Source organism: Trachemys scripta, chromosome 11 (assembly GCF_013100865.1).
Source record: "Trachemys scripta elegans isolate TJP31775 chromosome 11, CAS_Tse_1.0, whole genome shotgun sequence".
NCBI lineage: Eukaryota > Metazoa > Chordata > Testudines > Emydidae > Trachemys > Trachemys scripta.
In genome coordinates, this window is record NC_048308.1 from 34,217,730 (window position 1) to 34,243,533 (window position 25,804).

The following is a 25,804-nucleotide window of genomic DNA, read 5'->3' on the forward strand; positions in this document are numbered from 1 at the left end:
CGAAAGACTATGGCTTACCATGGCTGCCTGCAAGCTGAATTCTGTTGCCCGGCGTGTTTGATCTCTAACACCAAAGCCACAGGCACTCAATGTAAGATGCAAAAAATGACCTTGTACTGAAATCACATGTACTATGTAATGTGAATAGTGTTGTTCACCATGAAAGAGTATACCCATTGTTCTGTAAAATGTATCTTCTCTCCCTTTTTTTCCTCCTGCAGCTGCAAATGTTTCAAGCCTCCCTCCTCTGTCCCAAAGGCTATCTCAGATAAAGCAGCAAAAAAACACGCATGCGTGATGAAATGTTCTCTGAGCTCATGCAGGCGTCCCGCACTGAAAGAGCTCAGCAGAAATTGTGGAGGGACACAATAGCACAGAACAGGAAAGCGGCCAGTGAACGTGAGGAGAGGTGGCGGCAGGAAGATCAGAGGAGGCAGGATGTAACGCTGGGGCTACTGCGGGAACAAACGGACATGATCCCGCGTATGGTGGAGGTTCAGGAATGTCAGCTGGAGAGACTGCCCCTGCAGCCCCTGTTTAACCACCCTCCCTCCTCCCCAAGCTCCATGGCTGCCTCCTCACCCAGACACCCAAGAACGCGGGGGCGGAGGCTCCGGGCACCCAACCATTCCACCCCAGTGGACAGAAGGTTGTCATTCAACAAGTATTGAAGTGGCCTTTTCCTTTCCTCCTCCCCCACCCACCCGGGCTACCTTATGAGGTATCTCCCTATTTTTATAATCAGTTAATAAAGAATACATGGTTTTTAAACAATAGTGACTTTATTTCCAAGCTGTGATCGAAGGTGGGAGGGCGGTTGGCTTACAGGGAATTAGAGTCAACCAAGGGGGCAGGTTTTCATCAAGGAGAAACAAATAGAACTGTCACACGGTACCTTGGCCAGTCATGAAACTTGTTTTCAAAGCTTCTCTGATGTGCAGCGCCTCCTGATGTGCTCTTCTAATTGCCCTGGTGTCTGGCTGCGCATAATCAGTGGCCAGGCGATTTGCCTCAACCTCCCACCCCACCATAAATGTCTCCCCCTTACTCTCACAGAGATTGTGGAGCACACAGCAAGCAGCAATAACAATGGGATATTGGTTTTGCTGAGGTCTGAGCGAGTCAGTAAACTGCACCAACGACCCTTCAAACGTCCAAATGCACACTCTACCACCATTTTGCACCTGCTCAGCCTATAGTTGAACAGCTCCTTACTACTGTTCAGGGTGCCTGTGTACGGCTTCATGAGCCAGGGCATTAAGGGGTATGCTGGGTCCCCAAGGATAACTATAGGCATTTCAACATCCCCAACAGTTATTTTCTGGTCTGGGAAGTAAATCCCTTCCTGCAGCCATTTAAACAGACCAGAGTTCCTGAAGACGTGAGCGTCATGAACCTTCCCCGGCCATCCCACGTTGATGTTGGTGAAATGTCCCTTGTGATCCACCAGTGCTTGCAGCACCATTGAAAAGTACCCCTTGCAGTTTATGTACTGGCTGCCTTGGTGGTCCAGTCCCAAGATAGGGATATGGATTCCGTCTATTGCCCCACCACAGTTAGGGAATCCCATTGCAGCAAAGCCATCTACTATGACCTGCACATTTCCCAGAATCACTACCTTTGATGGCAGCAGCTCAGTAATTGCGTTGGCTACTTGCATGACAGCAACCCCCACTGTAGATTTGCCCACTCCAAATTGATTCCTGACTGACTGGTAGCTGTCTGGCGTTGCAAGCTTCCAGAGAGCTATCTCCACTCGCTTGTGAACTGTGAGGGCTGCTCTCATCTTGGTATTCTTGCGGTTCAGGGCAGGGGAAAGCAAGTCACAAAGTTCCATGAAAGAGTCCTTACGCATGCGAAAGTTTCGGAGCCACTGGGAATCATCCCAGACCTGCAACACTATGCGATCCCACCAGTCTGTGCTTGTTTCCCGGGCTCAGAATTGGCATTCCACAGCATGAACCTGCCCCATTAACACCATGATGTCCACATTGCCGGGGCCCGCACTTTGAGAGAAGTCTGTGTCCATGTCCTCATCACTCTCGTCACCATGCTGCCGTCGCTTCCTTGCCTGGTTTTTCAGCTTCTGGTTCTGCATAAACTGCACGATAATGCGCGAGGTGTTTACAATGCTCATAACTACTGCGGTGAGCTGAATGGGCTCCATGCTTGCCATGCTATGGCGTCTGCTCGGGCAATCCAGGGAAAAGGGCGCGAAATGATTGTCTGCTGTTGCTTTCACGGAGGAAGGGTTTACTGACAACATTTACCCATAACCACCCGCGACAAATTTTCGGCCCCATCAGGCATTGGGAGCTCAACCCAGAATTCCAATGAGCAGCGGGAACTGTGGGATAGCTACCACAGTGCACCGCTTGGAATGTCAACGCTTGCCACGGTACTATGGACGCACACCGCCGAATTAATGTGCTTAGTGTGGACGCATGCACTCGACTTTATACAATCTGTTCCCAAAAATCGATTTCTGTAAAATCGGAGTAATTTTGTAGTGTAGACATACCCTAAGACAGGTCTATACCTGGTACATGGTAGCGGTACAGTTGGGCTTGCTGATGCATTTGTGAGATCAAGCCAAGGCTGAGTCTATTCTCTACCAACACGCCACAGGATAGGGATGTGGCGGCACCAGGGAGGCTGCTCTCCCACGCATGCAGATACCCACAGAGGTGGGAGAATGTTTTGGCAATATGTAAGTAACTCCATTGATTTCTGGAGCTACTCAGCTTGAGTAAGGGTGCCAGGAACAGACCCTTTGAAAGGGAAAAAAAATAACTGTGAAGTTATAAAAGAGGTGGAGTATTATACAAAAATAACTTTGTCATTGTAATCTTAATCAAGTTCCTATTCACATTAGATCTGTTTCCTCCCACCAAATATTATATCCCTTTTGTATTTTTGTTACTCTATTTTATTACAAGATCCTATGAACATTATCAGTGGCAGTACTACTTAAGGGGTACAGCCCAGTGACAGCAATAGATTTCTGACTGATAGTAAGCACTATACCTGGTTGTAATGGTATGCAGGATCAGATCCTTATGCACTATAATATAACAACTTTGATCTTATATTAATTTTAGTTAATAAAAACAGACAAGGGAATACAATAAAAAATGTAATCTTTATTATTTTGGCGCATTAATAATGTTGTTTAGCATCAGTTAGGGTAATAGCATCTTCCTGCATGCAGTTCACTAATACAGTATAAGTCAATAGTTTTAATAAAAGAAGTCTATATGTAATTTTCCTGTGTAAGAAACATAAAATGTCCTGATGTGTTTGATTATACAATTTTGCTACTTCGTTTTTGTGAAAAAATATTGTGGACCCAGATTATATTAATAGTAGTTCTAATGCAGCATGAATCAAAAAGAATATATGTAAATAAACCCTGAAAAGATAAAGGATTCTGTGAAGGAAAAAGGATATTTTAAAATTCTGATGCAGGCACTGCTAGAAATTCAAACAAAACTTTGCATCCTTTTCCAAAGCAAAAAATATAGCCTTTTGTTATCAAGCAAATTGTGCACTTCTTTTGCAGAAATTATCAAATTATTTCAAATGGAAATGTTTTCAAATATAGTAAAAAAGCAGAAACCTACAACTACCCATTCTTGTCTTCATTTCTTATTTTCTCAAGTTCTTCCATGAAAAAGTGCTGTGGTCAGAAAGTAATAAAAATGGCTGTGACATCAACCTGAAGATAAAATTCATTTCTTATATTATGTACATAATGCTGAAAAATAAAATAAAATGGTTTTTTTACAATATTTATATTTGCTTATAAAATTCTAACCACATTATTTTCAACAGGTTTAGCAGTTTGCAACACATCTGTACAGTTTTGCTATACACCATATGTTTTCACTTAAGATTTAAAAATTTAAAACAAAAAAGCTCTTGAATTAGGTGCAAACTATTGCTTAATGATGTGAAGAAATGAGGTCTTGTTGAACAATTTGTTTCTCTTTACCTCTGATGTATGGTTTCCCATAATTAAGAATTCTGGACTGTTGAAAGAACAGCAGCATAGGCAGTATAAACATGCATTGATAGCATCCAAACTATCTATAATGGTAGAGAATACATACTTTTACCTGTTGAAAGCTTGCACACTACACTTATTGTGGTACATATTTGATGCAATAAATGTGCTCATGTCATTATTTGGTTGCTCAAACATGCACCACAGGGTAAAATTACTATTTACATAAGAGAGGGCTTTTCATTAACATATACAATGTCAACCTTACTGAGAGCTGAAGATGGCCAAACAATACTGCAGGATAAAGCAGAACAATTTTATAAAGGGTTCGTTTTGGTCAATTCTGTTTTATAGGGCAGATTCTTTTAATATTTTTATACAGAAAACCATTTGACAAAGACATAAAACCTTGGACTCCAGACCTTACAATGAAGTTTGCACTTGCTGAGATTTAATGGTCTGTGTAAAAATAATCCATCTATTCTGTTCTTGTGGATTATAGAGAACTTTACAGGCATATAAAGACTCGTCTGATGTGACACAACATGAATACATTAATTAAGCACCTCAGAATTTATTACTCCCTCCCAGAAACACAGAGTAGTTAAAAATCTGTTGTTCTCTGTGACTCAATGTTTTTCATGCATGATCTATAAGTGCAGCATGCCTTCATGCAAATAATTTCTGTGTGTATATTAGAGAGTCATATTACAGAACACCTGGTCCTCATACCTGTAAAGTAATACTTAACCCTTCCCCAACATAAACCCCATTTACAAAAATAGTTACATATAATAAACATATGATTAAAAAAAAAGATGAATCCACCAACACAGATTTTGTAAAAATATGACAAACGTGGCAGTTGAAATGCAAACAGTGGATACAGTTACTGTATTGTTTTATGCTAAACACACAAAAATTTATTGGTTTTCACCCCTTTAACTGGTCCCTACAGTCTGAGTAGCCATTTTTTCTCTCCTCTTCAGCAGTGTCAGCTGGTAGTGAAAATGGTAACCTCCAGTCAAGGTTGTTTCCCCATATTATAGTCACAGTTTACTGACAAGGGGTCACTGTCTTGTTATAGGCACTGACCTTATGTATACAGTATATTTTTAAAAACTGTCTGTTTGGCATAGACCTCCTACAGGAGTCCTGTGGACACAAACACATCACCTTCACAGGCTGTAAACAACTTTTCAGACAAACAGAATTGTTTCCTTGCATTTTATTTTTCCTTCTTTCTGACATCTTTGTCTTCCTTTTCATGTTTTTCTTTTACTAGCTTTGTTACACAATCATAGGAAGGTGGACAAACTGCTGTTGAGGTGGTCATGTCTGTTTTCTCTGTAAATGAATTTTCATTTAACTTGTCAATAAGAATTTCATCTTTGATACATTGACCAATCCCTCCTTGGATTTTATTTTTGTTGTATGCAAATGAAGCCTGTTTTACTGTTCGTTTTAAAAGGTAACGTCTGAAAGCATGCTGAATAATGACAGCAGATGCCTCCTCTTGTTTTCGTTTTAATGTGGTTGTAATTGGTTCATAGGAGGCTTTTGAAGGATTGGATGCCATAAACCGGTCTTCCATTTGTATTCGAAGTGCATCCATCTCTCCACTTTCCCCCAAAACACGCTTTGTAAAAGCAAACAAGATGTCAAGGCAGTGAATTCTGTCACCACTCACCATGGGCAGATCCATTGCAATAAGCTGAACTTTGTTTGGTTTTGGTAAATGAAGAGGTGGATCAAGTGCAGCTGCAAAATCAGACAGTTTTGCAAATTCCATGAACTGGGTTGCATCTGGATCATATTTTTCCCAAACCTCATAGAACATCTCAAAGTCGTCCTCGCTCAAGGGCTCGGCACTTTCTTCTGTAGCAACACTGAAGTTCTCCAAAATAACAGCAATATACATGTTTACTACAACTAGAAATGAGATGATAATATAACTGACAAAAAAGAAAATCCCAACTGAAGGGTTACCACAGTCTCCTTTAACAGAGCTTCCTGGGTGAGGTTTATTAGGATCACAGTCTGGTTCTCCACTGTTAAGAATTGGTGCTAACAAGCCATCCCAACCAGCTGATGTGGTAATCTGAAATAGGCAGATCATGCTGTTGCCAAAAGTTTCGAAGTTGAACATGTCATCAATCCCTGCTTCCCTCTTAACATAGGCAAAGTTGGACATTCCAAATATAGCATAGATAAACATGACCAGGAAAAGCAGGAGACCAATGTTAAACAAAGCAGGAAGAGACATCATCAAAGCAAAAAGCAGAGTGCGGATCCCTTTAGCTCCCTTAATGAGACGCAGGATTCGACCTATTCTGGCGAGTCGGATAACTCTGAACAAGGTGGGGGACACAAAATATTTTTCGATCACCTTTGCTAGAAACATACCTGTAAAAACAAAACAGCTAGTAAGTAAGGGGAAAATATTTTACAGCAATTTAATCTTTCTGTACTACAGTATCAGAATGATGGAGGATTGCAAAGACTCCCAAATCATTCAGTCATGTTTTATATGATTACTAACATTTCATATGTCAAGTAAATGTACTGTATAGGTTTTACTTTAATTTTTAATATATCTTATGTAAAAGAGATCTGATAGTTCAAGAGTGGATAATGTGTAATTTCTGACACTGAGAATGGCAATAGAAGAAGTTCTTATCAATTCTCTCATACAAATTATTCCTAATATAGTCAGATACTATGGTGATGGCTGAATATAAGAATTTTGATGATTACTCTAGATAAAGTTACAGGAAATGAAAAGCTAAACAACTTAATTGTAAGCATTGTAATAGCAAAAGCCAAACATGAAGCACCTTAAGTAAATTTTCATCTTCCACTCATTTTAGCCTCTTTTTAATTTAACAAACAATTCTTACCTACTATGGAGAGAATGACAACCACAAAATCAAAAATGTTCCACCCTATGGTGAAGTAGTAATAACGGAGTGAAATCAGTTTCAGAACACATTCTCCAGTGAAAAGGACAATAAACACCAGGTTAATCCGCTGTAAAATAGTTTGCATCTCATCACTCTGATCATCTGTTTCTACCATCATGGTGACCATGTTAAGGCAGATAAGAATCATGATGCCAATATCAAATACTTGTTTTGTCACAAAATCAAATACCATGCCTTGGAATTTGTTCTGGAGGGGGGAAAAAAGAACCATTCAATTCACACCTAACAATTATTATTCTATTCTATATTATACTGGAAGAAGGTAAGAAAATCTCTTAATAACACAGTGTATAGAACTTCAGTAAAAGGGCAGCCTTGTCAAATTAATAATACAAATATTAGAGCTTAATTCAGCTCCCTTGCATGTACATGTTGTGATAGTCTTGTCCAGCATCACACAGCAAGTTTGAAGCAGAGCTGAAAGAGTTCAGCTCTACTGGGTCCCAATTTACAACCTTAAACACCCGTTCACTTTCTGATACCCTCTCTCTCATTCACTGTCCGTTCTGTGCACTGAATGAGGCAAGGGTAGAAAGAATAGATTGTGATCATGTAATGAAAGACTGTTCTAATGCATATCCACAAGGGGAGGGGAATTAAGGTTGCATGATTCTGGCAGTTTTGATTCTGGCATGTCTTAATTTTTGAGTGGTTGACTTTGCAACCTTAGTATTCTTTCTAATATTAGAGTTCTTCCAAAAAATTATTGGACAAATTATTTAATGTTGGTAAAACTTCTTGTCCCTCCCCCCCAACTCTGGAAATTGCATGGGACGTTTTTGCTGACATTTTCCAGAAAAATTCATCCTGAGGTAAGGAGCAAGCATGAGAATTTTTAACCCAAATGATAAAAGTTTAGCAAAGTTATAAGCAATTGAAATTAGGGAATTACAATGGGAAGTGTTAGGTAACTTTAACTATAGGTGTTTCCACAAGCTCCACCTATAACATGTTAAAACATAATAGGATTTTCAAAGGATCCTAAAAGACTTAGACAACCAACTCCAATTGAATTTTGATAGGACTTGGGCAACTAAATCCCTCATGCTTCTTTGAAAATCCCAGCCTTAATATATACATGTTCTTTACTGCTGAGTAAACTGACAGATTTTTCTTCTTAGAACTGTTACAATGAAAGCAGACAGTATGGCAATGATTTATTATCATTATTATTATTCACAGGAAAGGGGCATACAATAGAGTTCAGATTCCTGGATCTTTTCCTCTTTACATATTAAAAAAAGAAAAATATGGTAGCAGAGGGAAAAGGTACTTTCTTTCTTTAATGTGTTTAAATTTTTCACTTTTGGTTACCTTAATGATAACTTGTACATGAGCTTTTTATAGATCAAATATCTAGTCTTTATACAAATGTGAACTCTAAATAAACTGCTTACAAGCTAATATTTCTTCTTTTCTTTTAAATTGACCTTTTAGTCTGGACAGATTAAAGTAAATCATTCTTACCCCTGGCCTAGGTATAGGTTTTTGTGGTTTCTTGGATCCCAGCTTTTTCATTGCATTGTAGTATTTCTTCTGTTCTTCTGTCATAAAGATGTCTTGACCTCCAAAGTAAGGAAATGAAATCAAAACTGGTTACAACCATATTTACATGAATAATCTTTCAAAACTTTATTCACATTCAAAAGACAAAAGGGATTACAAGGAAAATAAGTGTCTCTTATAATCTTATATTTTATTGTGGAGACATTATAAATACATCCTCACTAGGAGATCACAGGAGACATATTACTATCAGCTACTTTTTCATTGGCTCTCTGCAGAGTTAAATACTGACATGCATTAAAGGCATCAAGTAACAGAGTCTAATTAACTATTAAGCTCATGAGGTTTTAGTTTCAGGTCCCAGTGTATCAAGACAAGGCACTAACATCCTGTCAATATTAGGTAGGCTATCAAATTCAAGCACTTCCACACAAATGAATGAGTAAAACGCCCAACCTCTTTCAGGGTCACATTGAACAAGAAGTTTAGCCACCTTTTGGGCACAAAGGGGTGAAGCAATGGCTGTGGGCATTTGTAATGTTGCTATCGGGGCCAGTCCTCACTCTTCTGTAACCCATTCTGATGTGGACCTGATTTTCTCAAACAATGGGGATTTTTCTTTAAAGCAGTCATTCAATGTATATTATCTACTGCCTATAATATTCTCTTGCAGTTCTGGATATCTTTATTGTTCAACAAGGAAGGGAGAAAGGACAAGAGACAATTACTTACCACTATTTTTGTCAGTTTTACTCTTCCCTGCACCCTACTTCCCTCACCCTTCTTAAAACTAGACTTCCTTGTTTCCTCATACAATAATGCTTACAGATCTGGATGATCCTACTGTAGGATGAAGGAAGAGAAGGACTCTGACACCAACAATTATAGGTAAACAGAGGAGACTCGCCAGAAACTGTAGTTCTTTGAGGAATACCTCTGCATATCCATAGTCATGGGATACAAAGTACCTGCACCATGGTGGTCCAGAACCTTCTGAAAAACTTTGCCACTGCATCCCCAATATACATGGCCCAAAATTATGTAAGAGAAGTGTGACCCTCAATCACATCTGTTCACAGTCCAAGATGGATAGGAAACTGAGGAAGAGAGGAAGTTGAGTAGGGAGTTTGAATATTCAGAGATGTCCCTCAAAGAACTACAGCTACTGGTAAGTAATCTCTCTTTCTTCTTCAGGGAACCTGTGCATAATTCCACTCACTGGTGGCTGGTAAGCTCAGTGTAGCTGAGATGACTGATGGGCTGAGGAATTCTCAAATAAAAAAGATGGTAAAGCAGCTCTGCGAAACCTGGCATCAAACTGTGAAGCTAAATCTAGTACTATAGTAATGTTGAGTGAATATATGTATTGAGTTCCAGCTGGCCACCTTTCAGATCTCTACTTCTGCCAGTTTCAGAGCAAGGGACTTGAATATACGTCTACCACACCCTCCAATGAGCGCCATAGGCACCATGCTATAGGCTATTTTGGCGTGGGTCTCTCTCAGTCTCTCCTGTTGGAGCTGTTCCATTTGTATAAATAATTAAATAACACTGGGCAAGAGAGAGTGAGAAACAGACTCTATAGCCTGGTGATTAGGGCACTCATCTGGGATGTGGGAGATGCAGAGACATGAACCTGGGGTGAGTTTCTCTCTAACCTGAAATTTAATCCTGGAACTGAGAAACCTTGATGAAAACACATTTAGCCAAAAAAATCCTGATCAGCTCGAGTTCTACTGCATCTAGGACCTACTTGTCCACTGTTATGTCCTTCCAGTCTGGAAGTGGGGAATGTGATAGAGTTGGTTCTTTGCTCCTGACATACATATCAAAATTGGGGAGAAAGAGGAGTGACAAGAAGCGTGTATCCCAAACACAGAACCTTTGCCTCACAGATCTGTTTTTTGGGTGCCTGTTAGTGTTTGCACGCACTGCCACAGTCCCCCTCTAGCAGCAGAGAATGGTGTTGCACAGGACTTCACGTCTAACACCCCCTGTTGACCACTTCCTTGGCTCTATGCTGGCCTGTCTCTGTCTGGGTCTTCCATGGCCCAGCTTTTCAGCCAGATCACCTCCTAAGTTCATGGGTAACAAAAGTCCAACTGTAAATCCAAATAAATATCCAAACCAATTTCTTCTGCCCCTCTTGGGCTACACTGAAGTTTTGTGCTCTTTGCCCTTACTCCTGGGCCCTGCTGAGTTCCTCTATGCTGTTTCCTCCCAGCAGGTTTCCCACTGCCTCCCCTCCATAAGGACTCTGTGCTCTTCCCTCAGAGATCTCCATGCTTCTTACAGGCCTTATCACAGGAACCTGTCCTACTCCCTGTGGTTTTCTCCATCCTGCCTTCAGCAGGTCTCTTCTTCCCTGGGTCTCCTTCCCCATGACTGAGTTCTCTTCCCTATATAGTTTTCCCTGATGGGTAGGCCTTTTGTCTGATGTCCATTGAAGGGGAAGAAATGGTCTTCAGGGGCATACAAATCCCAAAATGGGAGGTGGAATTAGCAGTAGGAAGGAATCAGGGTAACTGAATGAACCAAGTCTGCCTCTTCTGAGATTTCTTGGAAGAGGAGAAGACATCTGGGAAAGGAGCCCAAGGAAACAACATTGGTAAGGCAAAGGCTATATCAGCAGGAGATGCTGATGGTGTCTTTGGCACCAGAGAGGAGAGGTTGAAGTTGGATCCAGAGGAGTCAATGCCCAATTGGTGCTCTTCCAAGATAAGTACTACTACTGCTTTTTTCTATGGTGCTTTCCCCTTAATGCTGGGGGATCTTTTTCAGCACACTTGCTCTTCTTCCTATGTTTCCAGGGAGCTAGAGAGAGAAAAAATTGGCATCCGACATGAAATCAAAAATTCAGTTCTGTTCAGTGAAGGCATTTCTTATGGCACTCCTGAAATGTCAACACCACCCAGGATGTAGATAACATCAAGGTATCAGCACCAGAATTTTCCAGTGTCTTTCAGATATCAGTACTGGAGTGAAAACTATTTTCTGACTTAGGTAACAAAATACTGGCACTGGGACCCCAAGGTCTTTGAGGGCCTTGAAAAAAGAGTCCTTCAATTGTGATTGTTCAGACCTGGAAGAGACTGACTGGAGCTGAAGATTGTGGTTTTAATGCTGTCAGCACTGAAGTGGTCCTCTTTTAACTCCTATGTCCTGTCTGGCTTCTATTTAGACATTGTAGTGGAGTCCTTATTAGGCAGAGTCAAGATTGGCTTCAGGAGGCAAGTGGTAGAGAAGTTGGGAGTTGAAGACAGCCATTGTGGGCCATTCATGGTGTGCCAGCCAGAATCCACTGCTCTCTCTGACAGCCTTACTCAAAGGGCTTGAGGAATAAAAACCTATCAGACTTTACATCTCTTGGGAGGTGAGTTTCCTCCAGACAAAAGAGGTAGCATGTGCGTGCATCGTATTTCAGGAATATCCCTGAACTGCAGGCACACCTCTTGAAACTCTTCTTCAGGTCTGCCATTGTCAGCACTGACCCAAGCAAAGTGAGAGAATGCACTGAGGTAAAATGAAATATTAGATTTTTAACTGAAAAGGGAATGATTTGGTAATATATATATTTAGCTAGCTAAGACTAACAGATACTAAGGGCTTATCTACACAAACAGTTATTGCGCAGTAAGCTGAAGTGTAAATCTACAGCACACTAGCATGCCATGCAATTAGGGTCCAGGTGGACCCTGCTACCATGCATTAAAAGTTCCCTACTGTACTCCAGTGCACACTAGGGAACTGTCAGTATGTGGTAGGAGGGTCCACGTGGCCATTTAGTGCACAGCACGCTTGTGTGCTGTAGATTCACACCCCAGCTTTCCGCACACTAAATGTTCACATAGACAAAACTATAAGAAGGGGTTTTAAAAAAGAACATCCAACAGTCAGGCAGACCTGGCACAACAGTGAGATTCCACACATCCATAACAGACCATAGTCAAAAAGGAATTGAGGCAGGTGCAGCTCACACCTTCCTAATAACGGTCTAAGACACCAAAGGCAAGATTCACAGAGGCACTTAGGTGGGATGATGCTGAGTGTTGCCATGTATAAATTTTAGGTGCCTAGAAAATCACTGGAATTCACAAAGCCTGAGTTCAGCACCTAGGTTCTCTGCACAACGAATGGGGAGAGAGAGGCACCTCAGAATGGGATTCACAAAAAGGCAGCATTGTTGGGCGGTTCCTCACCTAAAATAGCCAGTGGGAGATGCCAAGCTGAGGGGGCTTGTGCTAAGCCCTGCCTCTCTCTTGGAGATAGGTGCCTAAAATTGGGCTACAGGGAGGTACCTCCCTCTGCTTGGGATTCTCAGCTGCAAACCCTCTCTTTGTGTTAGGCACCTATGCCATTTGAGCAAGAAGCTGGGAGAGGAGACTGTCCCTCATAACTTTTAGCGCCGTGATTAGGGTACTCAGCTGGGATGTGGGAGACCCCCAGTTCAAGTCCCCCTCCACTTGATGGGGAGAAGGGATTTGAACTGGGATTCTGATGTGTGGGGCTCCCACAGTCTGTCCCTTTCAACCTGTTATACTTAAGATAAATAATTAAAGAATCATTGGGCCAGAGAGAGAGCGAGAGAGCATGAGAATGACACTATAGCCTGGTGGTTAGAGCACTCACCACAGAGGCAGAAGAGCTAGGATCCACTCCATCTGCGCCAAACAACTTTTAAAGATTATTTATCCACAGTGGGATAGCTTGAAAAGGAGAGAATGAAGGAGCCCCACATCAGAGTATCCCAAAGCCCAGTGGCCTATGGTAGATCACAGTTCAAATCTCTTCTGCTGATCCCATATGTGGTGGGGAGGGGGAAGACTTGAACTGTGGGTCTGACATATCCCAGGTGACTAACAACCACTAGGCTAAAAGTTATAAGAGCAGTCCTCCCTCTCTCCCCCTCCCCCATCATGTTGTGTAAGCCCACCTATAGGAGCCTGATCCGGTAGGTGAGCTCTGAACACATTTACTGGATTGATCCCTGCAGGCAAGTTCGGTGCAGGAATGCCTAGCTTCTCCTGGTTCATGCATTGTTCTGTGGCTTAGGCATCCAGACACCTGGCATGGGGCTGCAGTACACAACAACATAGGGGCCTAGAGAATTTTTACTGCAAAAATCCAAGCAAATTTAGGTGCCTACAAGTTTGGCAGCAGCTGAGCAGGTGGGGCCTGGTGCTGGGATTTATGCACTAAAGTGGCAGTTAGGTGCCTATGTCATTCTGTGAATCTATCCCCAAGTGTTCAGTGCTGTCATGGCTTTATAGAAGGTTCAGGATCACTGAGGCATTAGTGGAAGTATGCAGAGATGCCACAAAGAAGTAATGTACTATGTTTTGCATGTACTGATAGCTCAAAATAGCTCAAAAGATTATCTTTGCATTTTTATAATAATCACCTTCAGATTGAGAAGGGCCAGAATTTTCAGCCAAAAAGGGGGAAAAAAAAACCCCCAGAGAAAATAATAAGTGCTTGCATAGAGTGGCTTAGAATCAATGGTGCAACCACATAAAGAGTTTGTAGGAAGTGGCCAGGAGTGAGAATGTATTAGTCCTCCACTTACATTGAAAGGAATATCCACAGGACACTAAATAACTTGGGGATGGGGGGAAGGGAAAGGATGTGTTCCACTCATCACCCGGACTACTATGAAGCTATAGGATATTGTATCTTGTACTGTATCTTTTATATAATAATGCTTTTCAATTGTTTCAATCAGAATAAATGCTTGGGACAATCATTCCACATTTTTTATGACTTCAAAAAGCAATGTCTTATATTGTCTTTAGGACAGAGAGGAGACACTTTAATACTTATCTTCTTTTTTTGCTGGTTGAAGTTATCAATGATAACACCAATAAACAAATTCAGGGTGAAAAACGATCCAAAAATGATAAAGATGACAAAATAGAGATACATGTATAGGTTGCCTTCATAGTCGGGTTGATCCAGTACCTACAAAACAAGTTTTGGAAAAAAAAAAATCAGCACTAATATTCCATGTCAACAATTCATTGACAAATCAGCAACTCACAACATAAAGATCCAAAATACTTCTGTCCTGGGATAGTACCTTAGCGCTCTTACTATTTAATACATTTTTGCCCTGCACCTATTGAAATCAATGGGAGTTTTGCTATCAGTTTACAATAATTCATACTTAGCAGAATTTTTGCCATGCTCACTCACTCATTTTTGTTAAACTTAGAACTCAGAGTCTATACAAGGAAAAGAAGTCTTTAGAACATATATTGTACTTACAGCTCTTGAATCAACAGCTGCATACATAATATCCATCCATCCTTTAAATGTAGCCTGTAAATGAGACACATGTTTGATATCTGTGTAAAAATATGGGTTCATGAAAATAGCTAGAGTTATATTTTATATAACTGTTTTCATCAACTGAATACAGTACCAGGAATCTTTATATCACATTTAAATCATTGGTCTAATATAAGATTTATAGTTCAAGTTAATCTCTTGGCTTTCTTTAGAACTGCTTATCAAATACACTACTTATCAAATATATCACCATTATATCTGTATATGAGCAGTGGCATAGTAAGCAATTAGTATAACCATGAAAATCATACATTTATAATTCCTAATCATTTACTACAAATTATAGTGTATGGTATCCATTTTAATGGAATAAATGCTCAGCAAAATCAGATGAGCAGATATAATGGCTACATACAACTGAGAAATACTAAGAAATAGCCTTCTTCTGTGACTCGGTTGCCACCAGCAAGGACCAATGAATAGTCCCTTATTATCATGTCAGTCAGGAAAGTGGCAACCAGTAGGAACCAAGCATGTTTAAGCCCTCCAACAAGGTAAGTCTTTCCCTAACTCTCATTCCCAGTTTGATTCCTGCTTTGTCAATGGTCAAAATTGTTCTCTCTGGTTTAGTGATTTTGTTTTTTGTTATATTTTAGCATATATTAAAACATGTTAGGTCTCTCACATATGTTCTTTATTGGGAAGCTACTGGAGGAAGAGAATACTGAACAGAAGATATGCACTATATGTGGCAAAGACTAAAGATGCACCGTCTGTGGTAGCATTCTACGGACTTCTACAGCTGCTTCCTTCTGAGCATAAACCCTAACAGAGAGCTGAAGACAGTAAGAGGAAGGACATCTCCAAGTAAGAATCAACATACTGAGATTTAATCCAAACACGTCTAGAGAGAAATGGAGGATTCAAGTAGTTCTGTAGTCTTTTTATGCCACCCATCATCATCTGCCGAAAAAAAACTGCAGGCACAGATCCCAGCCCAGAATAGGGAACCCCCTCTTTCATGATTATTGCTACCTCATTAGTTTCTTGACACCTAGTTAGTAGTGGGGTTATTGGAAAAACAAACTCTGCCCATGGAGCATATAAAGTGCAATACAGTTAGCAGCATCAGGAAATAGACCAATCAAAAGTGACTAAAGTACTGAAGAGACAAAGTGGGACCATTCATGATTAAAACAAAAAACAGTCCTGAAGCAGCATAGTTTTTAGACATGTAGGGTTGCCCTCAGGTGTATGTCTGGGAGGAGCAAGTTTTATACCTTAGGGGCCACCACAGTAAAGATTAGATCATGCTGACAATTTATGGCATGATGGTAAACAGGGCCAGCTCTAGGCACCAGCAAACGAAGCACATGCTTGGGGTGGCAGAATTCCAGGGGTGGCATTCTGGGTTGTTGTGTTTTTTGTTTTGTTTTTTTGCTTCGGCAGTTACGCTCTCAGAGATGTTTTTTTGTTTTGTTTTGGGTTTTTTTGCTTTTTTTGTGTGCTTGGGGTGGCAAAAAACCTAGAGCCGGCCCTGATGGCAAAACCCCTAAAAGATCGTGTTAGAGTGCAGGTACTCATGAACATGACTGAAGTCTCAGAAATGGCCAGAGATTTTGAAGCCAACATAACCATTTGAAAATCAGATCTGCCATCTTACACACTGGTGGAAAAATGCAGTGTGTCCATAATATGATTCCATCTGCTCAATCTGTTAAGCAGGCATACCTTTGAATTATGTACATGCTGGAAGTGGTGGAGGAGCTCTTCTGAATGGTGTGTTTTATTTTCTCTGATCCAAACACACACCACCTGAATCCTCATAAATGGTCTCCAGACAGACTGGAATTATTTTTAATTATGCATGCATTTATATTATAATGAATATATTCATATTAACATAGATTAACTGTGAGAAGAGAAAATGGTTAATTTTAAAATATTAAAATTAACCCTCTTACCCTCCTAATCCCCAATAAATAGATAAAAATAAAAATGCAGATCTCCAACCATATCTGAGACAAGGGGAAAGAACTGAGGAACTCTCAAAGCCCATATAGTTAATTATTATTACATAAAAGAGCAACTTAAAAAAAGAGAGGATGTATAGAAGCTTCAAGGGGTGAGGATGGAGAAGCACTAACTATTAAATGCAACTTAATTGTAGTATCTTTAAAAAGAGCTGAAATAGAATCTGTATTCACTACACTAACACAATTTCACAAAGTCATATATAGAACATTACTGTTCCCAACAAGTGAAGAAAAAAACCCAGAAAAACAAATCAGAATTCCCAAGTAAAAAAATTAGGGAGAATGAGTTATGAACTGATACCTCGCTGGAATCCAATATGCTCCCTCACTGTAGTGGTTGGTTTCCTTTTGAATCCCTCAAGTGACTCATCAGGAAACAATGAATTCAATCATCATCGTAAAAAAGTATTTATGTTAATTGATATTGTGGGGTGAACAAACCTCCTTCCATCATTTCCCAAACTGGAAAGTTCACTTCAGTTACAGAAATCTTTTTCTTCAAGTCTGTGTTGCTTTGGAATAGTAGAATACATGTAGAGGAAATTCAGCACTAGGGTGCTGAAGTTAGTAAATGGATACAGCTCCTACTGAGAGGTTGATGCCAGCTTAAGTTAGACTTGAATTTGGCCTATAACGTTTTCCTCAAGAGAAGTAAAGCTTTACTTACATATTTCCAAAATTACTGTCTTTATCCCTACTGAATAAAATCAGAATACAGGAGTCCAGAAATTTATCTCAGTTACACTCATGTAACTTGGCGTAGCTCCAATGATTTCTCATTCACGCTGATTTAAATCTGGAATAATTCCACTGATTTGAAAGTGGTTACTTTAGATTACACGAGTGTAGCTGAGATCAGAATCTGACCCAAACCATTCTGGCCAACGAACCCAGATAAGCCTAAGTATAAATTTGAATGGAATTTAAAAAACCCTCAAAAACAAACAAAAACAAAAACCAAACCCAACTTACTGTCAAGCAAGAGTGGATCAAATTTTTAGTGAAAACTGTAAGATCGCACAGGTGTTATGCCACTCTATTCCTTTACTAAAGCCAAGCAACCTGAGATGATTTTTAGGAACATTTTCAAGTGTCTATTTTTGGGCAGAACAATATATTGCTTTTAATTAATATCCTGTTGGTGCTTTATAGCTGTCCACATCTGCCTGGTAGAACTGCATTTTATCATCCACACTTTTTACCCCACATTTCAAAATTTCTGTTTTCTCCTCCTTTTTATCTACCTTGAAGCAAAAGAATCAATTCAGTATTTACCCTAATGGCTTGCAAAATTTTGACCAGAGAAGTGTCTCTTACCCCCAGGAGATTTACTTACCAGAGGAAATCCAAAATACTAGATTTCAGGTTTATACTTGTTACAAGAGAGTCATGCCACAAAGGAGATACCAGCAGATGCCCTTTATTTTCTCCCAACACCTCCCTCTCCTTCTCCACTTAGAGCTGCATGAGAATTGGGAAGAAGGAGTTTCTCCAGCTTCGTCACTTCTCTTCAGGGATATAGAAAATCTTCACACAAGTTTAGACATCCTTCCGCCACCCCCCACAAATCTCCTCAAAAAAACAAGTCATCCGCAGATTCACACAGACCAAAACCAGCTGTATTGGACCATAAAATGGAAAGTTTTGAACTAGTGGCATCTTCAGAGCCTACATAGAATGAACATTGAAATGTCACGTAAAAAGATACAAACCCAAACTACAAATGTATTCTGGAAATTGTTCTTAGTCTCTGATCACCAAAGTCTTCATTGATATTTTCCAGGATTCTGTAAAACTGTTGGCACATATCATGAACCCATGTGTTTTAGCCAGAAAAACTTTATGGCTCTGCACTTGTATTAGGAAATTTCTCTTCTAAGGTTCTGATTTCTGTAGAGATAAACTAGACTGAAAGAATTCTTCATAAAACTCACCCAAGAGAGATCCACAGATATTTTTATCAGCTCAGAAAAATTGACTGTGATTCAGAGGCAGTCTAAATTCAGAATTTACAGGGGTTTTTTTCAGAAACTAGACCAGATCTTCTGTGTGTGCCACCTGTCTAGTGACTCAGACGAAGGATCTTTATAAAACTTCTATTTACTTTTCAGCATGACTCTCATAACAGAAATAATATTTATATTCAGATAACATTAGAGATTAATCATGGATGAGAGGGCTAGGTCCTGATTTCGGAAAAAAAGTTTGTTTGTTTTTATAGAAATCCTGTTCCTTCTTCCTTTAGCATTGTAATCTCCTCTATCCACACCTTCTCCATGATAAAAAGGAACTGTTTCTAGAATTTCCTGCTCCAAACGGAAACCAGAAGAGATCTAAGGAAACAGGAATTTATTCCAGATTATCTATTGTCCAGAAAGGCTACAAGAACCTACAATATTTCTCTCCCAGAAAGATGTGACTCAGCTGGTTAAAAAAAATGGGTAATGCTAACAAAAAGATAGTTTGAAAAACACAGCTCTTCTAATGCTACTGCCCTTCTGCAAAAGGCACCTTTGTTGCATACTACAGGGCATGTCTACACTGCAATTAAAAACCCACGACTGGTCCGTGCCAACTGACTTGGGTTCACAGGCCTTGGGCTAAGGGACTGTTTAATCATGTTGTAGATATTCGGGCTCAGGCTGTAGCCTGAGCTCTGGAACCCTCACAGGTCCTAGAGTCTGGGCTCCAGCCCGAGCCTCTATATCGCAGTTAAACAACCCCTCAGCCCAAGCCCTTTAGCCCGAGTCAGCTGGCATGAGTCAGCTTTGGGTTTTTAATTGCAGTGTATAGTTGATATGCCCCCATTAATGTTTATCACTTATTGCTAAGTTTGTCAGAAAAAGCAATGGTATTGCCCCCCCATGTGGAAATTTCCACACCACTCAATAAAGCTTTTCCTTAGTTTCCTAGCAGCCTGAGCCAAAGCCCATTCATGTCAATGGAAAGCCTCACAATAACTTCAATCAGCTTTGGCTCAGATCGTTAAGGAGCCAGGGAAAGAACTCTTTTGACTCCTGTTGACTTCAGTGGGCTTCTGGTTCAGGAGTTAAGAATGCAGATAGTGGCTCTCCATAGAGCAGAGTGCAGATATGGCCCAAAGAGGAAGCACAGCAAGAATATCCATTGACAATCACACTTTTGTATCTAGATTCCTCAGGATTAATGTTTTATCTTAAGCCATTAGCCAAATGCACAATTCTTCCAAAAGCATTATCTATATTCATATAGATATATAAGCATAATTATGGGACTCAGCCAATCAATTCCTAGTATCCGTTCCTTTCAGATACCCTTTTTGTTGCTACATATTCAGTAGGAAGGGTAGATACACAAAAGTTCTGATATTTCCATCTTTTCTTCATCAAAGATCAAAGTAGTCTTAAGGCTCTGCCCTAGATTCTTGTCTAACATGATATCTCTTTTCCATATCAATTATAAGATGGCTTTTTTAATTTCTGCCCTGATCAACAAAGCTATGTACAGAGCCCTGAAAAGCTACGTCTCTGAGTCATGTTCTTCACTGTGTTCTTTAAGCCACATAATAAAAGGTTCTAATGTAGTAATTTGAAATTTACAAAAGGGATTTACAAGCACAAGTTCCACTGAAAGCCAATTAGACTTTTGCTCTGAAATCCTATAGGCACCTTTGAAAATTTCCCCTTATTGAGCTCTTATTGTTCCATGATTGCAAAATGGATATTATCACTTTATCGCACACATCTTCGAAGATGTAGAGCTCTCTGTCCATTTTGTGGGCAGCCAGAAGAGACTCTTTGGTCAAGGAAATGAATAAACACAAATGTGCGCGCTCTTTCAATACTTTCTACAAGCTCTATATCAGAATGGAAAAAAGAAGTGGTGGCATTGCCCAAGTTCCATCCACAAACCAAGTTCCTCACAGCAAGGTTTGAGATAACAGAATGAGACACTACTCTCAGTATATTGTGCAGATGTTCAAAATACGACCATGCATCTTCTGCTGGATCCTTGGGCCTGGCTCTCCCTCACTGAGGTACCGGTACACCCATAGGCAGGACTGGAATAAGGCACAGGCAAAATAGGCTCACACCTATTACCCAAGCTCCCAGAGTCATGCAATGGATTTAGAAATCTAAGTTTTCATTTAAAAAAAATGTTTCTAGCCCTCATGGTGACTCACAGACTTTAAGGTCAGAAGGGGTTATCGTGATCATCTAGTCTGACCTCCTGCACATTGCAGGTCACAGAACCTCACCCACCCACTCCTGAAATAGACCCCTAACCTCTGGCTGAGTTACTGAAATCCTCAAATCATGATTTAAAGACTTCAAGTTACAGAGAATCCACCATTTACACTAGCTTAAACCTGCAAGTGACCATGCTGCAGAGGAAGGCGAAAAAACCCCAGCCAATCTGACCCAGGGGAAAATCCCTTCCCAACCCCAAATATGGTGATCATTTAGATCCTGAGCATGTGGGCAAGACCCATCAGGCAGATATCTGGGAAAGAATTCTCTGTAGTAACTGAGACCCCCCTCTCCATCTAGTGGTTGAAAAGAATAGCTTGAAAATGAGAACCAAGTATAAATGCTGCAGTGATGCCTTCCTGAGTCTGCAGACAGCCTCCGGCAGAGGAGAGAACAGCAGCCACTAAACACAGAAAGGAATACACCTGGTCCTACCTCCATCCCTGAACAGACCAGGCTCCCACTGTCTGGAGAGGCCCTGGACTAGTTGGGGACAGCTTGGAGGACGCCTTGCTGAGCTCTGCTGGAATGGCTTCCCTTTGGTGGGACTCATTTCCCACCCTGGACTCCCTTCCTCCACTCTGGCCTATTGGCTCCACAGGGCAGATTGAGAGAAAAAAGTGTTGTAATTCTTTCAAGTACAAACCACTTGTGTTACCAAATCAAATTATATTCACAGTGGATTGTGCACATTTTCATAACATGCTTGTCACTCTTCCATGCGGCGATCAGTAGTGAAATGCTTAACAATGTTGATATTTAAATTATTGTAATTGCGCATTTGAGACACCACCCTACTAAGATGAATGAGGTAGTTCACAATTGTCTGAAATTGTTTTGTCAGTTTATGCTCGGATCATGTTTTCATGATTTTCTTCACAAACATAAAGGCTCTGGGCTCACTTTTTTTTTTTTTTTTTTTTTTTAAATAAAAGCTCAGACTCTGGAAAACTAGGTGACAGCTTTTTAAAAAAAAGAGTATGAAGTGCCAGCTTGATGTGATTCTGTCAAATTAAAGCCCTGAACTGTAGACTCATTTTCTTGGCTTTAGCCAAGAATTAGGCTGCTGGATCATTTGAGGCATAGGATATTTCTTCACTGCCGAAAAAGGCAATTTTTTTTTACAACAAGATAGCTAACATACATTAATTATCTTGCTGTAAAAACACCTTTTTGGCAGTGAAAACACAGCCATAGAGTGCCATAGCCCTCCTCATGCATTAGGGATACTCCCCTGGATTCTAATTTTGTTAAGAAAACTCCACAAATTAGTTGGTGTGGGGACTCAAGGAGACAGATTTTATAGATCAGGCTATCTAATGGCCTTCCTTCTGCTTCACCAACTTCTCTGTGTACTGAGGAATTGCTTCTCAGATCACACCAGTCTGCACTGGTGGCAGCTGAATCACTGAAAAGGGAATTTCTTATTTGAGAATTCTTTTCTGTGACTTAGGCCTTGGCTACACTTACCAGCTAGTTCGACGGCTGGAAATCGAAGTTCTGGGTTCGACTTATCGCGTCTAGTCTGGACGCGATAAGTCGAACCCGGAAGTGCTTGCCGTCGACTGCGGTACTCCAGCTCGGCGAGAGGAGTACCGCGGAGTCGACGGGGGAGCCTGCCTGCCGCGTGTGGACCAAGGTAAGTTCGAACTAAGGTACTTCGACTTCAGCTACGTTATTCACGTAGCTGAAGTTGCGTACCTTAGTTCGAATTGGGGGGGGTAGTGTAGACCAAGCCTCAGTTACACCAATGCAGACTCCTGCCCTTTAGTAACAATAACACTAAGAGTACCGATGTGTGTAATACCATTCCAAGTTACAACTCTGAAAATTCTCAAACCAGTAATGAGAAAGAGGGAGGGAGGAAAGGAGAAGGAATCATCCTGCTGGAAAGCATGGAAATCCTTGGTTCCTACTAATTATCATCTGCCTATATGATACGACAGAGCAATATTAGCCATTGATGCACTGGTATTACTGAGTCACAGACAAAAATTACCAGGTAAGAATTGCTCTTTTAGTGACAAAAAATGGGGAAAAATTGCTTTTTACTATTACATATAAGCAATAAGAGGTATATGAAGAGTAATCACTTACTACTTGAAGTAAAGAAAGATACCCAAATCCTACATTATCAAAGTTTACTTTCACGTTTTTCCATCGGGCAGTTTCATTGTTTTTTATGAGTTCCTCGCACTGACTAAAATTGTTGATTCTGTCGACTTCAAACCTTTCATCAGTTGTGGTGTTAACACAGTAGTAGAACTTCCCAGCAAACAGATTTACTCCCATGATGCTGAAAATTAGCCAGAATATGAGACAAACGAGAAGCACGTTCATGATGGATGGAATTGCTCCTAAAAGGGCATTCACAACCACCTAGTACACAAATACAGAGGGGAAAAGAAAAGAGTGTAAGAGTATTTACGACAGTAAAATAATTACATTGTTTTAACCAATGCTTAATCAATCTAAATTTTTATTAAAAAGCTAATACTAAAAATGTTAATGCAATATGTTAATGACAGTAGTGTTACTCTATTCTTTTAAATATTTAAAGTTACCCAGAAGAACAAAAAAAATTTGAGAAAAACTAAAATATCTAAATGAAGAACAAAATAGAAACCTGGTGGTAGTAAGATGAAGTCTTACATTGATGTGCTCTATAAAAAAAGAGAGATAAATGTTAAATATAAATACAGAAAATTAAAATAATCTAAAGATGCAATAAATTATAGTGTGGGCAAACTTAAAAATGATTGGTGGCATGTAGATTTGTTAAATATGCCTGTGAAATTAAAACTGAAAACACAATGCCCAAAATTTAAAAACCAAGAACTACATTAAAAGGATTAATCAAGATTTATATAAGATCTTTATTGCCTTATAGATCCATGCATTATTATTACAAAGATTAATTTCTTTGCATAGATAAGCAAGACAATTTTGCAATATGTGTTTATTTGAATCAACACAGTTTATTTCAAGCTCCAGTCTTGTTTCATTTATTGAGTTTAATTCAGTAAACTTATTTTAAATGAAACAATTTTTAAAAATCAGTGAATGAACAATTCCAAAATCTACAGAGGGAATTTGATAAAAGAAGAGATCAAAACAGCAAATGCAAAAGAGCACAGAGCTCTTTGAATAGACTAAACAGGGATTAAATTGACTATTAAAATACCTTTAAAAAAGTATCTTCCAAAATAATGCAGGGTTTTAGTTATCAGTGAAAAGCTAGATTTCTGTCCTGCAAAGCAGTTGCTGGATGGGGGGGAAGAGGGAACTTCCTTTGGGAGGAATACATTTGATTTACCACATGAAATATTATTAATTGCTTACAGTAGGTCTTGTTTATTATTGCAGCAATCCTTAACAAATCATCCAGCAAGTTATCATCCAGAAAATTTGTCCTAGGCTTTGTCTACATGACAAAGTTTTACCAGCATAGCTATTTTGGTTAGGAGTGTGAAAAAAATCATACCCCCTAGATAACAAAGCTATGCCAGCAAAAGCCCTGCTGTAGATTCAGTTATACCAGCAAAAGAGTACTTTGGCAGGATAGCTAATGTTGTTCAGGGAGATGGTTTAACTTTACCAGCAAAGGAACTCCTTTGTCAGTATAAGCTGTGTCTCCACTAGGGGACTTTGCCAGCATAACTATACCGGTATAGCTATGCGGGCAAAGCATTAGTGGTGTACACACACCCCTAATCACCACCAGCATGTAATGTAGTAGGACAGGGGGAAACTGATGACTGGCTCCTTCCCCTTCTCCTCCTTTGAAGCTCCGAAGCTCCACAGATGACAGAACTCTCTGCCTCTTGAGGATGAAGTCCTGCAGGGCTTTAAAGACCCAGCACTAATCATCTGTGATTTTTAACTCTCCCAGTGAGTAGATTTTGCTGGGGGATATGGGGTGATATCCTTGATTTATCTAAGCAATATCAAGATCACACAGGGTTTTCTTTCATTAATTTATAGCTTCTTGGCTATGCTATTCCCTGGAGGCAAGATGTCACAATAGGAATTTACAGTAGAAACATGAGGTTGGTTTTTCTAATATACAGTAAATAACTCATGTGCCTGTCAAAGCTACAAAAAAATTGTGGGGAGTGTGCTTGGCTACACAGCAGAGCAATCACTTCTCTCCTAGGTCTCTGATACTAAATCTACTGATTTATTGTTTATTTGTGATTTGTTTTGAACTCTGGTTTTGCCTCAGCACAGAATACCATATGGGACCTTGTAAGGAGCAGTTAAATCTTAATATATTAAACAACATTTAATATATGGGCCTGATTCTCAGTGATGCCATTCCTACAGTGGGGTGGGAATGGAATAGGCTGAGGAGGTAGTTTTAGCTGGCTTTAATCTATCTTTGCACTCCCTGTTTTCTGCTCCATGCAGGGGCCTTCCCAGCCCTCTGTGTAGGTAAGAGCAATCTCAGGGCTGCTCAAACTTACTCTCTGTTTCCCAGAGCCCCCTGTGAGTCCTGGGAAGCACAGTATAGCCATAGTACGGTACACTCCAGCTACACCCCTGCCAAGCCCCCAGTTTGACCCCTATGCCACAGCCTAGGATCAAGACCAGTATAGAGCCCTTACATCAACTTTACACTAGCTGGGCAGGCCCCTGCACACTGGCTATTCTCAGGGGTCTTTTCTGCCTGCTTTAAGGATTCTTTCCATTGACAGCATGGCATAAAGGGGCATTAATGAAACTGAGAATCCACCCAAATACTCAGTCAAAAGT

The 25,804-nt window shown here is 40.1% G+C and overlaps 1 protein-coding gene across 7 annotated transcripts in view; it reads right to left on the minus strand.

Moving 5' to 3' along the window:
* Positions 1-3,123: 3,123 nt before the first annotated feature.
* Positions 3,124-25,804, minus strand: part of LOC117884839 (sodium channel protein type 1 subunit alpha) — a 182,259-nt gene continuing 159,578 nt past the window's right edge. For 6 of the 7 annotated variants that reach the window (XM_034785691.1, XM_034785692.1, XM_034785694.1 and 3 more), the window contains 6 exons: positions 23,147-23,428; positions 14,761-14,814; positions 14,317-14,454; positions 8,458-8,562; positions 6,907-7,177; positions 3,124-6,412 (listed from right to left, as the gene is read on the minus strand). In XM_034785691.1, the coding sequence (XP_034641582.1) occupies positions 5,235-6,412; positions 6,907-7,177; positions 8,458-8,562; positions 14,317-14,454; positions 14,761-14,814; positions 23,147-23,428 (2,028 nt within the window). In that variant the 3' untranslated portion in view covers positions 3,124-5,234. The remainder of the gene's footprint in view (positions 6,413-6,906; positions 7,178-8,457; positions 8,563-14,316; positions 14,455-14,760; positions 14,815-23,146; positions 23,429-25,804) is intronic. The other variant, XM_034785696.1, reaches the window with a different exon arrangement.